This window comes from Acomys russatus, chromosome 12 (genome assembly GCF_903995435.1).
Source record: "Acomys russatus chromosome 12, mAcoRus1.1, whole genome shotgun sequence".
NCBI classification, from domain to species: Eukaryota; Metazoa; Chordata; class Mammalia; order Rodentia; family Muridae; genus Acomys; species Acomys russatus.
In genome coordinates, this window is record NC_067148.1 from 18723381 (window position 1) to 18736483 (window position 13103).

Sequence of the window (13103 nt, forward strand, 5' to 3'; positions counted from 1 at the left end):
ATAACCAGGTCACACATCAGTAAGCAACAAAGCCAAGACGTGAACCTAGGGAGGCTTGGCTCACTTTATGTATTAGAAAACTGAGGCTTGGGACAGTTTGAGGAATTTGTCTTTCATTAAGCAGGCACTCTAGAAGGGGTTGAGGTATGCTTTGGACAGATGTCTGATTAGCATCAATCACTAGAGCTGGCAAAACCGCGATGGGGGAAAGAGGAGCTATGGGTGACAACAGGAGCAGAGGAACAGACCATTTGTAAGAGGAGTGTGGCTCCCTGTGGAAGGACAGTGAGGGCCATGTGACTACAGAGACGCCTCAGGTAAGGTGAGGGATGTTTCCTATCATGGGACTTTCCCTCTTAGTAGAAGAGAACCTCCAGGGTAACCCAGATGGAACTTAATCCCTGTAAAAATCACAGATATCGAAACCAAAGAGTCTGATAAAAACCACTGGTGCAACTGGAAGCGCTTCCATGAGCTTCCAATACATCCAGCACTCTCAGGCTCCTCTCCCCTTATTCCAAGGCTCCAGCACTGGCCAACTCCCCTGCGGTCTACAGGATGCCATTATCCCTCTCTCAGCTTCATTATTGCAGCCGCCCTCCTCTCTCCTAGGGAGCTCACATAGGCATAAAAAACAAAAAAACAAAAAAACTATGCTGTTATTTTTTCTATTAAAACAAAAGTCAAGCCTAACTTGACCCGGCTTCCCTTTGAGCTACTCCCCTACCTGTCTTCTTTCCTTTTAGTACACGGTCTCCTATTCTTGTCATTTCTTTCTTCCTTCCTATTCTGTGTGGAGCGCACTCCAGTCAAGCCTCTGCCCCTGCCTTTCCATTCAGGCTGCTCTCATTAGGGTCACTAATTACCTCCACATGACTAAAGCCAATGGCCAGTTCTCAGGGTTCATCTTCTTTGACCTATCAGCAGCTGTCACAGTTCATCGGGAAACACTTTCTTCACACGGCTTGTCAGGCAGCCTGGGCTCCTTCTACCTCACTGCTCGCTCATTCCTGGACTCCAGTCACCCTTTGCTGGCCCTCTTCTCTCCACACTTTTACATTGGGATGACCCAATGTGTCTTGAGTGTGCCTCCTCCTCTGTTGACTTGCATTTTCACAGCTAACATATGTGCTATCACACTCCTTGGGTGTCTTCCTTGTCTGCTACTCAGTACTGTGTGAAGCTCTTAGCATATCCCAACATGTCTCATTAGTGCCCCTTCTTCAATAATCAGAAGTTCTCATAAATGCCCGAGGATGACTAACTGCACTGCTCCTTTTGTGGGCTGCTACCCAGAAGTCCTCATAGCTCCTTGTAAGATTCTAGACCAGCGACCACCTGAGTCGGAGTGCTTTTTGATCACAAGAAATACTATGGGTCACATGTGCCTTCTCCAGAGACCATAGGCATGCTCATGAACAGTTGATATCCCCAGCCTCCAGCTGTATAAAATCTCTTATCGCCTATAGTTAATTATCAAGGCCTAGACAGACAGATCAAAAGATATACATATATAAAACCAGGAAATTAGTAAGTAGCATAATCAAAAAGCTTCTAATCAGTGAGAGGTTAAGAAGCATTAGATAAAGTCTGGTGGCACAGTTGCACATGATGAGATATGTCTGTCAGCCCAACTATTGGGAGCTAGGGACAGAGGGATTGAATTTGGGGCCAGTCTCAAATACAAAGTAAGACCCTGGGTTTTGTTGTTGTTGTTGTTTGTTTGTCTTTATGACAAACAATGTCTCAGTCAGTTTATATTTAGCTTTATAATCCACCTGACAATATATGAACATCTGAATTGTTATCATCAAGTGTATCCATGCTTGGCACCTACCTTGTATTTTGAAGTGTCCCAGTTGTGAACTATTCGCGCTGGGATGAGAAAGCTGTCATCCACGTGGCAGCTGCTGCAGTAGTACCACCCACTGTAATTGCACACCTTGGCCTTGCCATTAGAAAGACCAATAGAGCGTTGGCATCCTGTTCAAGGCAAAAGAGAGACTATGATTGATGCTGGACTTTGAACACCACAGAACAAGGCTACACAGCCCTCAAGTTCAGTGAAGTCTGTAGCAGAAAAGAAGCTACAGAGAACACACGAATCTACGTATCCCCTCTGTCCTAGCCTAAGAGGCTTGGCCTCTCTCACCTCCTGAGGGACATGCACTGTGTCACCTAACTAGACCCTTGTCTCTTGTCACCTCTAATTCTATTTGTTCTATACATGGCTATCAGAGACCAACTTTTCCACAATTCTACCCTTACTCCTCACTTCCTCCTACTTTATACACATACTCGGCCGGGAGCTTCTAATACAGGTTTGTTTAGCTTTTACAACACTCTGGGAAAAAGAGACCTTTTTTTTTTTTTTTTTTTTTTAATTGATGAAAAAATAGTCAGGTACGGTGGTCCACCCTCGTAGTCCCACAACTTGAGGCAAGGATCTTGAGTCCAAGGCCAGTCGAGGCTATGTGGCAAGTTCCAGAATTCCAAGCAGCCTGGGCAACTTAGCAAGCCCCTGTCTCAAAGAAACAAAACCAATAGCCAGGAGTATCACTCAGTTGGCAGAGTACTTGCCTGGCATGAGAAGGCCTGAGGTCACCCTCTGCACTGCCTAAAACTGTAATATGGTAGTAGTTGCATTTGGAGTCATTTCAAAGACAACAGGAAGAAGATCAGAAGTTAAAGGTCATTTTGGCTATATACCAAGCCTGAGGCTAGCCTGGGTGACATGACACCTGGTCCACAAAGAAAGCAAAACCAAAAAATCAATAAAAGGAAGAAAAGGAAGGAGGTAGGGATGCAGAGAGAAAGGGTTTTTCAGTGTTAAATATGTTGTGTGAGATCACTCAGCAAATAAAAGGTAGAGTTTAGATTTGGCTGTAAGCTTGTCTGGTAATGAAATCACTCAAGCATTTCTTTGCTTGGAAAAAAAAATCAGTGTAAAGAGTCTGGCATGTAGCTGGCCTACCTCACCTTTACAGTTCTCCTTCCTACGCATCTGCTTTACCTGTTAACCCCAAGACTCTCCACACCACCCCCAGCTAAGCAGTGAGCTCACTGCCCCCTCAACACAGCAAACTCCTCAGTTTCTCCCCAGAGCCTGCACTGCTTGCTGTCTCAACAAACCTTGCTCATTATCAAGACCACTGGCAGCTGGTAGGCGACTCTTCATGCCCTTTTTCTATCCCAGGAGTTTTATGATTCTGTGCGCACCGTCCAGGGATGGCAGGGGACCTGGCAGTAACCATGATCCTACCCAAAAGAGACTGTGTTTCCTTAGGAGGAACTACCTTCTACTGATACTGATGGGAATCCTGTCACAAACATCCTATCCCTGGAAGCCCAGGCAAGGTTGATGAACATTATGCAAATAGCATCACTATTCTGACATGTCTGATTTACAGCGTTCACTACAGAATTCCTTTCCTGTGACATTCCTCATGGTCGAGTGCCAGAAATGCATAGATTAAAGAGATCTGACACAGGTTCGTGATGCAAGTAAAAACTGAATTACTCTTCCGGTGATGATGATGATGATGACAACTATGACGACGACAGTGACAAATAATGTGGCAAGTAGTGTAATAGTCCATTTCCATTACTAGGGGCTCAAAAAACAGTTATTTTATACAAACTGTCTATCTACAAAGATACATATAAACTCCATGAAAATACCACAAAACCTAACAGAGTTTCTATCACAAATAAAATGGCATTAATAACCACTCCATTTCATAGTACATCCACTGTATAAAGAATTACATCTTCTTGTTTTTAAAAGCACAGAGGACTGAAAGGTGTCAAATACATGTGTTAGTGGTATAGTCCAATCTTCCCATGGTTCTTAAAATTATTATTCTTTCTTAACTAGTTAATAGCAACAAAGTCATTCTGAGCCTGCTTCTGAAGCTAGCTGAGGAAAGAGAAACAATGTGCAGATGATAAGGACCACAGGAACTTCTGTTCAAGGGAGGAGATGCTGTCACCATCCCGGGTGGTGAGTGCTGGAATGCTGCTTGCTGCGCTCACAGACTGTGTGACTCATTTGGTATTTACACGTGCCTCCTTGAACTGTGGTGCCTTGTTATAGGCTTCTCCAGCCAGGCAGACCGCAAACTTATCAGATACTTTTTTATCCTCAGCAACTAACACAGAGTTTAACACATAGCAGACAATCAATAAATATCTGTGTTGAGGCATGATAAACTAGGAACCCTCTGGTACATGCAACACACACACACACACACACACACACACACACACACACACACACGACTGTAATTTCCTATAGTTATCTCAAAATTAATCCTTTGAAACAGTCTGTTTTCATTACTATCCCTACTTCAATATGTTGCCCACTCTAAAGCTTGCACATTGAACGTGTTTACCTGTGAGCAACAGGCAGCCTTCAGAGGGACCTGACACATCCAAGTCCTGAGGATATTGCTATTTCTATAACTAGTGGATGGTCAAACTGAGTTAACAGTGAAATGACAGAATAGTGTCAGAGCACAATCTAAAAATTAAGAATTCTGAGTGCCTGTGAGAAAAACTACAAGAAACCAAGACCTTGGTTTCTTCAAAAACACAGAGTTGTTCTTGGACTGTGTTTGCACGCTCCTCCCAGCTGTAGCAGATAGGAGTGAGTTTCCTTCAGATTATTCACCACAACTGGCCATTGTTATTTGTTTATGTGCCTCTATGGAAAACCATGCTTTTCCATGTGCTGTTTGTCAGCCATGTGCGGTTTGCCCTTCTGACTGTACACTTTACTCATGTGACTCTTCTTAACCTTCAGAGTATAAGTTGTCTGATACTCTGAATAAAGTTGGCTATTGTGTCAGACTTTAGTCTTCCTCATTTATCAGGAACCATTCTCCCAGGTCCCACTGCCTTTAGAGCAGTAAAACAAAACAAAACAAAACAAAAAACCCCCCAAACAGAATTTGATCCTTCCTAATGGATCAGAAGGTGACTGGTCTTGCGGACATGCAGTCAGGATCATCACTATAGACAAATTCTCACCACAGACTACTAAAAAACTTAATTAGGTATGTTTAGTTTTTTTGATTGTTTGGTGTATAATAAACCAGTAAACATCTCCTGGTACTAACAGGTACTAATGGATATGCAGACTACTCTGTGAAAATCATAATTTGTCACAAGCTTTCCCAAGCTAACAGTTTTGGTTCTCAGTCACTCTCTACATAGCAGCTATGGAAAAGAACCCTGAGCTCCGTCTAGACATGCTTATTCCCCACACTACGGATGGAACTAAGGATCTGCACATGCTCTGCAAGAGCTCTACCACAGAGCATCCTCATTACTGCTAGGAAGCCTCCTATTCAACTGAGAAAGAACTACAGGCTTTTAGCCTGGAAGCCAATGCACTTGCCTTTAAAAGAGCACAGGGTGGTCAGGAGGAAGATGAGAGGCTACTGACCCCATAGAGACTCACTCTCTTCTAAACAGCACATCTCATCTGTTTCAAGAAGGAAACCCTGCTCTGTTGATTGACAGCGAGATTTCCTTTACTTCATACTGCAAGTCATGAACTGAAAGCATCTGAAGCAATTCTCTACAAACAGGCACAATCTGGGATTTTAATTTATCATTGTGCAGTTTTCAACAGGATAGAGTGTGCTTTCTTAAAAATGACTGTTAAGAAACATTTTTTTTCAAGAGTGCCAAAAGTGGACTCTGAAAAGCAACATTATGGAGGGAAAATAGAGCTGCGAAGTAGACAGACAATAATTAATTGAAATAACTAATTAGGGCTTATTTACATATATTTTTATGTACTTTCAAACAGATTTTTCAATAACATTTCTAAATGGAAGGGCATTTGAGGTAGGGGACCCTCTACATGTTAGATCAAAGCAAATGCATTCTCCCAGGTTCTTTTTGAAACTTTTCAGAGTGTTCAATTCATAAGAACAAAAAACTATCTCACAAGAGAACTCATTGGCCTTTTTTTTTCCCCTTCCCACTCCACTTCACATCTTTAATGAACACATGCTCTGAAGAGCTTAGCTTCCCCTCTGATACACTTTTGGAAACAAATGTTACCATTTACCCAAAACCCTGTTTGCTGCATATACAGTCCGTTTCCCAAACTGCCTTCTCTAAGACATCCAAAAGAGTCTAAGGCTTGGAACCGAAATTCTGGCATAATTCTCCATGAAGCACAATTTCCCTTCTCACAAATACACCTACTTAGCTTGGCCGGCTGCAGTGTGGTGTCACTGAGGCCAAGGTCTTGAGCACGGGCCAACAGCCTTCTCCTTGCTTAATAGCTGTCAACTTCTGCTGCCTACCCCAAACCAGGGAAGCCAGAGGCCCAACAGGGAAGGCCAAGAGCTGAGGCTGAGCCCATCCCTAGGGGAGCCCATGCACTAGCTAGCTGCTCCAAGCTGCTTGTCACTCATTAACGTGAGCTTTCACACACTTCCACAAGGTCAAGCCGGTATTTTGCTTAGTGTATGGCAGGTTGAGAGCCTCTGAAGAATAAAAAAATAGAACAAAGAGATGGAAGAAGACAGTGCCTTTGTAAAAAGGGACGAGAAAAAGCCTGGCAGTGGTGGTGTACACTGGAGTCCCAGCACTGGGGAGGTGGAACCAGGGGGAGCAGCAGGTCAAGGCTAAATCTAGGCTATCTTTTAGAGACCCTATCTTCTAAAATCAGGAGGAGAGGGGGGGAGACAAAGAGTTTTAGGGAACAAATTTTCATTTTTTTTCTGTAAAATCAGGAAAAAAATAAAGCCTAGCTAAGACATCATGGTGTCTGTAATCCCAGCACTCGAGTGGCTGAAGCAGGAGGGTCATGCGTGGGCATACGCAGGAAGACCCAGGCCTTAAGTGGGGTGGGGAGGGAAACCTGACGAGTGTCCCAGCCTCTTTTGCTAAAGGCACGGACAGGGTAGAGTGTCCACAGCTAAGTTGAGGAATGGAACTTCCCAGCCCTTCCTTCCTTCATCCCTCCGTCCCTCTCTCCATCCAGTGTCTTGCCAGGGGGCAGTGAGGTGCCATAAATGAGCACTCTGTGAAATGCTGCTTGCTCTATGCTGCTCCAAGGCTTGCACTTTGAATCGGTTTGGCCTTTTGAGACTGTCTTTTTTTACCAAATGAAGTTGAGGTCCAATGGCCTGGTGTTTTACAAGCATTTGATGCTGAAGACAGGTGGTGTGGTTCCACAGTTGAGCATTTGGTTAGAATGTGGGAAGGCCCTGGGTTCGACACCCCCCACTCCACGCCAAGTGCTAAAAAATAGAAAAATGTCAAAGATTGGGAATGAGGCCATACCAAGCAGGCTTACACAGCCTGTTGTCTGTAACTGGGCAGTGGTGGCGCACGCCTTTAATCCCAGCACTTAGGAGGCAGAGGCAGGAGGATCTCTGTAAGTTAGAGGCCAGCCTGGTCTACATACTGAATTCCAGGACAGTCAGGGCTACATAATAAGACCCTGTCTCCAAAACAAACAACAAGCTTGTGTTGAATATACACTTTTAAAAAACTTCTATATTTGGCATAAATTGAATGTTCTGCTTATTCAGCCTGGGACTAGCCCCCCTATAGGCAGTGTTTAAGTGAAGGGTGGCCTAATATATAAGCACAAGCAATCTTTTAAAATGTAGAGTTGGTATTAAATACAATTGAGGCAAAACAAACATGGACCCTAGTCTTCTACCCTGCACAGCAGAAAGGGCCAGCACTTAGATGTAAGAGTGACTGCCCACCAGACCTCAGCTCGCATGGCAGAAATGAGGCTCTGGAATTCTACTTGTAGCCTAGAAAGGGTGCAGAACATAAGGGAATCTGAAATCACTGACTCAACCTCTTTCCTGTCTCAAGAATCCAAATTACCTCTGGGTCTCTGGAACAAGATAGCAACCTATAAAACAGAAGGTGTCTACTAAATAAAAAAGCAATTAATACGCTGAACACTTAGATGAAGACTGGCGTATAACACTGAGTTATGTGCATTTTGTTTTAAGACAAATGATATTCATAAGCATCTCAAAACTGAGGAACAAAAGGAGAACTCAATTACTAATTGAGAACCATAATTACTAATATGAAGAGATGGTAGGGTTTGCAGAGATTTGGTTGAAATTATAAACCCATTTTAGGCTAGAAGTTCAAAATTATATGCTTCCTAAGGTCTTATGTACTTTGATATCGAATTATCTTCCCAGGAGATGAAAAGTCCATACCTGGTTGCTCCTAGAAAACAAAAACAAAAATAGGCCACTAAATGAAAATCTCAGTGCCAGGATCTCACTTTGGTTATTAATTAAAAGCCCCAGATGCCTCCAAAACAACATAGGCTATTGCCAATGTCCTTGGTTGCTCACCATAATTAATTAGATGGTAAGATCCTATAGTTAAAGATAGCACATGCTTTGGTTGCCACACATAGAAGCATCAATGCATAGCTGACTAGGAAATTTTCTCCTTCTGGCTAGCTTTCATAGTTCCACAAGGTACTGTGCAGGCTGTTGGGGGTGGGGCGGGGGAATGTATCTGTGTGTGTGTGTGTGTGTGTGTGTGTGTGTGTGTGTGTGTGTGTGCATCAGTGCTGGATCCTGCATGCTATAATCCTACCTGCAGAGCAAGATGCACCCACTGGTGTAATAGTGGCATGAATGTTATGGCAGGGGTAGGTAACCACCTACTTTCTGATTAGATTTCAGACCTCTACCACAGGAAGAACTTCATACCTGGCATTGAATACCTGGTCAAAATCTACAGCTGGGGAAGCCATGGCCCCTATGGGGAAACCTACTATTGCTGTTTTGCTAATTGCTCATGTTGTCAACCTGACTTCTAAATATTTATGTTTATACCCACAGACTAGGGCTGCTCTCAACCTTGGTCAGGGAAGTTTCTTTTTGTAGCAGACAACAGTTAGTACAAAGACTCGTAAACTGGTCAAAAAGCTAAGCATAAGTGCCACTGAATGTTCACGCCTACATGAAACATCTATATGACTCATCAGGAAACAAGGGCCATGGAAAAGGGGGTAGGGAGAATACAAGAGCCAGAGGATGGGAGGAGTGCTACGAAATGTTGCCTCCTGGACAAGACATGGCCACTGCACTCATGAACTCACAACAGCTGTGTTTACACAGACAAGACCTGTACGGGATCAAGCCAGTCAACATCCCAGGATGGGTGGAGGAGAAGCTCACAAAGTACCAGCAACCACTGACAAGTTTTTGGCAGTTGATGGCTCCTTGGGAAAAAGAGGCTCATTGTCTTCATCGGTCTGGCTCTAGAAGATGGGCCGTAGCCATGCATAGGCAGCATAAATGAGCCGGACTCGGTGAGCTACGAAAGGAAGAAAGGAAGGGAAGAGAAAAGAGAAAAGATCAAGGTAGGAGGGCGATGTGTTAGGAGGAGGGCCAGGGCAGGAGTAAAAGGGGGGGGGGCATGATCAAGATACCTTATATATGTATGTATGAAGCTGCCAATGAAAAGTTGAAGAAATATTTTTAAAAGAAAAAAATGATCTTTATAGCTAGGAGGGGGCTCTACACGCTTAAATACAACCCTAAAACATACTCACTAGCTGTTTCCAAATCTACCCTGAAGTCACTTCTGCTTATTACAGAATAATTTTTGTCTGGTGGGTTTCATTTTATGTTCATCATCTATAAATTGTATAGTGCTGAGAGATTATATATGGAAAAATGTCACTACTTGTCAGCCAGAACGTGGCTCATAAAATTCTGCTGTGCAGTCTGAGGGCTGACACATGTTCAAAAGCATAAATTAGGCTTAGAAAGAAACTGTCCCTACCATGGTTGACACACTTGGGTTAACATGAGTTGGCACCTGCAGAATGGACTGCAGCTGCTGCTAGCACAGCTATGTCCTTAAGAATATAACAGAAGTGAATAACTTCTCTGGGGGAAAATGGGTGTACTGAACCAAGGAATTTTCCTTTCAACACAGCAATGTGGCAAATGTTATGTGTGTAGAGTACTAGCCCTTTGCCTTGACACAGTGAAGAGTTCAGTGCCCATTATATCTAGAGACATAAGAGTGCCAGATGAGGAGACTGGCACCAGCAGACAGCAACTGTCTGTGTATTGCTTGCAGAGCTAAGGCAAGCAAGAAAAGGCAGCCATTCAGTTTCTTTCTAGTCTGGATAGGATTAAATATTTCAACCACACTGTTAGCAAGGCTTTTGTTTGGTTTTGGTTTTCTAGTTGCGGAGTGTTATTTACACGGAATGTTTAAAAGCTAAGTCAGTTCTGCTGTGCAGCATGTATGTACCTAAGGAATGAAGGGAATGTCACAGTCAGGTGATTGCTGCTGACCGAAAACATAAACTTATTAAATTTTACAGCATTTATCCAATCTCGTGGAATGTTGTTGCTAAGGTTATAAATCATGAGCTGGAGAGATGGCTCAGCAGTTAAGAGCATTTGTTGCTCTCACAGGGGACTCAGGTTCGATTCCCAGCACCCACGTGACTCACAACCACTCAGAACTCCAGTTCCGGGACATCTGATGTCCTCTCTTCTAGCCACAACAAGGACCAAGAACAAGTGATGCACAAACATACATGCAGATAAACACCATAGGAAACTTATAAATTGTGTGAGATAATTCCCACTCACGTTGAGAAGTGTCAGGATTTATCGGTCTTTCAGGTAAACAATGATTGAGAACCTAAAATCAATATTTAGTCAAAATTTATCTTGAAAGGCAGTAAATCTTGATTTTTGCTAAGGTGGGTAAGCAAGGAATGTGCGCCATTCTAGAGAGTCTGACTGCTTTTCATCTGCTAAGTACCTGCCTTCAGCTGTGAACACAATGATCTACAAGAAATTTTCATTTCCAAAAGACATGATCTGAGTGGTAAAGTTCCTTTTAATTTTTCTTGCAAGAAACTTTGAAGGCAACGTTTATATTAGTGTAAGGTAGGTTTCATAATGAAATGTTATAATTTATCTTCTAGTGTATTCAAACCAGTCCAAATGTAGTAATTTTTCCATTCCTGTTTTCCTCTTAAAGTCAATGACTTGACTTTCTCATTTACTTCTGTTTGGTGGAATCTGAGGGGAAACAGATCTTAGAAAAAGTCATGTCAGTAAAGACTTAAGTCAGAAACCAGAGCATCTTTGGAAACCACTTGCTCCAGTTACCTGAGCAGCACTGTAAGTAGCAGTGCTTGGACTGGTAAAGCTGAACCCTAAGGGGCTGTGGGGGGGGCAGAGGGTGGGGGGCAAGCTGATCTAACAGGGCAGAGGATCTGCTAGGGCTGGGTCAGGTAGCTGGCAGTCTGAGCTTTGAGAGGAGTCGCTGCTAAGAGCAAAGAGGAAGGGGAGAAAACCCACTGAGTCCTTACACCACTCTAAATTTGACTGGTCTTGGTTTGGGGACAGAAGTAGGAGGGATTACCACCTGATTTGAAAGAACAGGCAAGGGTCTGTCAAGATGACCATGGCGTTCTGAGCCCATGGCTGCTGCAGGAGCCTCTAGAGTCAGAGGAACAGGTAATCTGGAGAGGAAGTGATGTTGCACAGGGCAGGCCTTCACAACAAAGCATTACCTGAGCTAAATTGCCACACACCACTGCTCAAACCTGCCAGTGCAGGCAGGAGAGTAAAAGCAGGGGTGTCCAACTTAGTCACTCCTGTGCCAGCAACGGCCATAACTTCTCTCAGGGAATGGAAAAGGCCCATTTAAAACTGCTTCCCTCCCTCCCCTCTCCCTCGCTTGAGACAGGGGTTTTCTGTATAGCTTCCGCTGTCCTGGAACTCACTCTGTAGACCAGGCTGGCCCCAAACTCACGGAGATTCCCCCTACCTCTACCTCCCAAGTGCTGGGATTAAAGGTGTGCACCACCACACCTGGCTATAACCTTTCCTTTCCTACTCAAGAAAATTACTCAAGCTGTTTGGTAAAAGAAGTACCATGGAAAGAAGAGGTCTTGCCCACGCTGCGCCCTCTCTTCTAGACAACCTGCTTGCAATTTGGGTTTATTTATTTATTTATTTTTCTTCACAGATTAATTCTTTTGGTGAATCACTTGTCCACTAAGGACTCTTACTTGAAGACTACTGGTCACAGAGGTTAATGCTCCTTTAGCATAGCGTAACTCCTTCCATTACTTCTGCCTTAACACTGCCTGAAGTCCTGTGATCCAGAACAGGAGGTGAGTCTCAGTACGTAAAAGCCTAGGTAGGATGGGCTATTAGCATTTACACATTGAGAACTGGAGAAAAATGCGTATTAAATAAGCAGCCTTCCTGGAGTGTACCTCTAAACTGGAGATGAGCCTGAGACAGTGATTGCTGACACTGTCTCTAAACCCAGGACCATTTGGCATGGTTTTTCATGTTAAGGATATTATATTAAAATATATTTTTTTAATCACTCAGGTCTTCTAAAAGATCCCATGCTAAAGCAAGTACCTGGCTCACCTTACCTTAGTCCCAGCCCTGCTCCAAACACTTTGTCTTGCCAAGAATTCAATGTCTGTTCCAATTATGTTCTTTCTACAGCACCTTCCCCTGGCATTTAGCGTCCTGGTAAATCACCACAAGCACTCTCCATGGGACTTCCTAGTTACAGCTCTATTATGATTCGTCTCAAAGGTCAACAGCCTTTTAGCAGCTCAGAAGCTGATATTATCCTTTTGGTTTATCCAAGAAACAAGCTGTCCCTACTCAGTTCCTGGACCTTATCTTTTCTTCCGGCTTGGATTCAGAAGTCTCTACTTGCATTAGCCCCACTCGGTCTGTAGCTTAATCACAGACAGTGTTGCCCCATGGTCCCCTCTGGCTTCCCCTTATGCCGGTCCCTGTTCTTAGCACATGCTTCTCTTCCCTTATGTTGCACGAGGTCTCATCTCTTTGAACTTCACAGTATCTCTAAAACACAGCCTTCCTTCTTCTTCCCTGACAGCCCCTCTCAGAGTAATGCCTACTTGAGCTATTTCAGTAATGACAACAATTTGATAAAATTAAAGTCATGAGAGTGGACCCAGAGAGTACCAGGGACAGACTCAAAATGGGAAAAGACGGCTTTCATCAGGTTCCTATGAATCCATGCTTGGATTTCATTTTCATCCCACACCAAAT

General features: G+C 43.6%; 1 protein-coding gene across 1 annotated transcript in view; it reads right to left on the reverse strand.

Moving 5' to 3' along the window:
* Window positions 1-13103, reverse strand: part of Plekhm3 (pleckstrin homology domain containing M3) — a 135099-nt gene that overhangs the window by 91212 nt on the left and 30784 nt on the right. The window contains exon 3 of the mRNA XM_051153950.1: window positions 1838-1983. Coding sequence (XP_051009907.1) covers window positions 1838-1983 — 146 coding nt within the window. The remainder of the gene's footprint in view (window positions 1-1837; window positions 1984-13103) is intronic.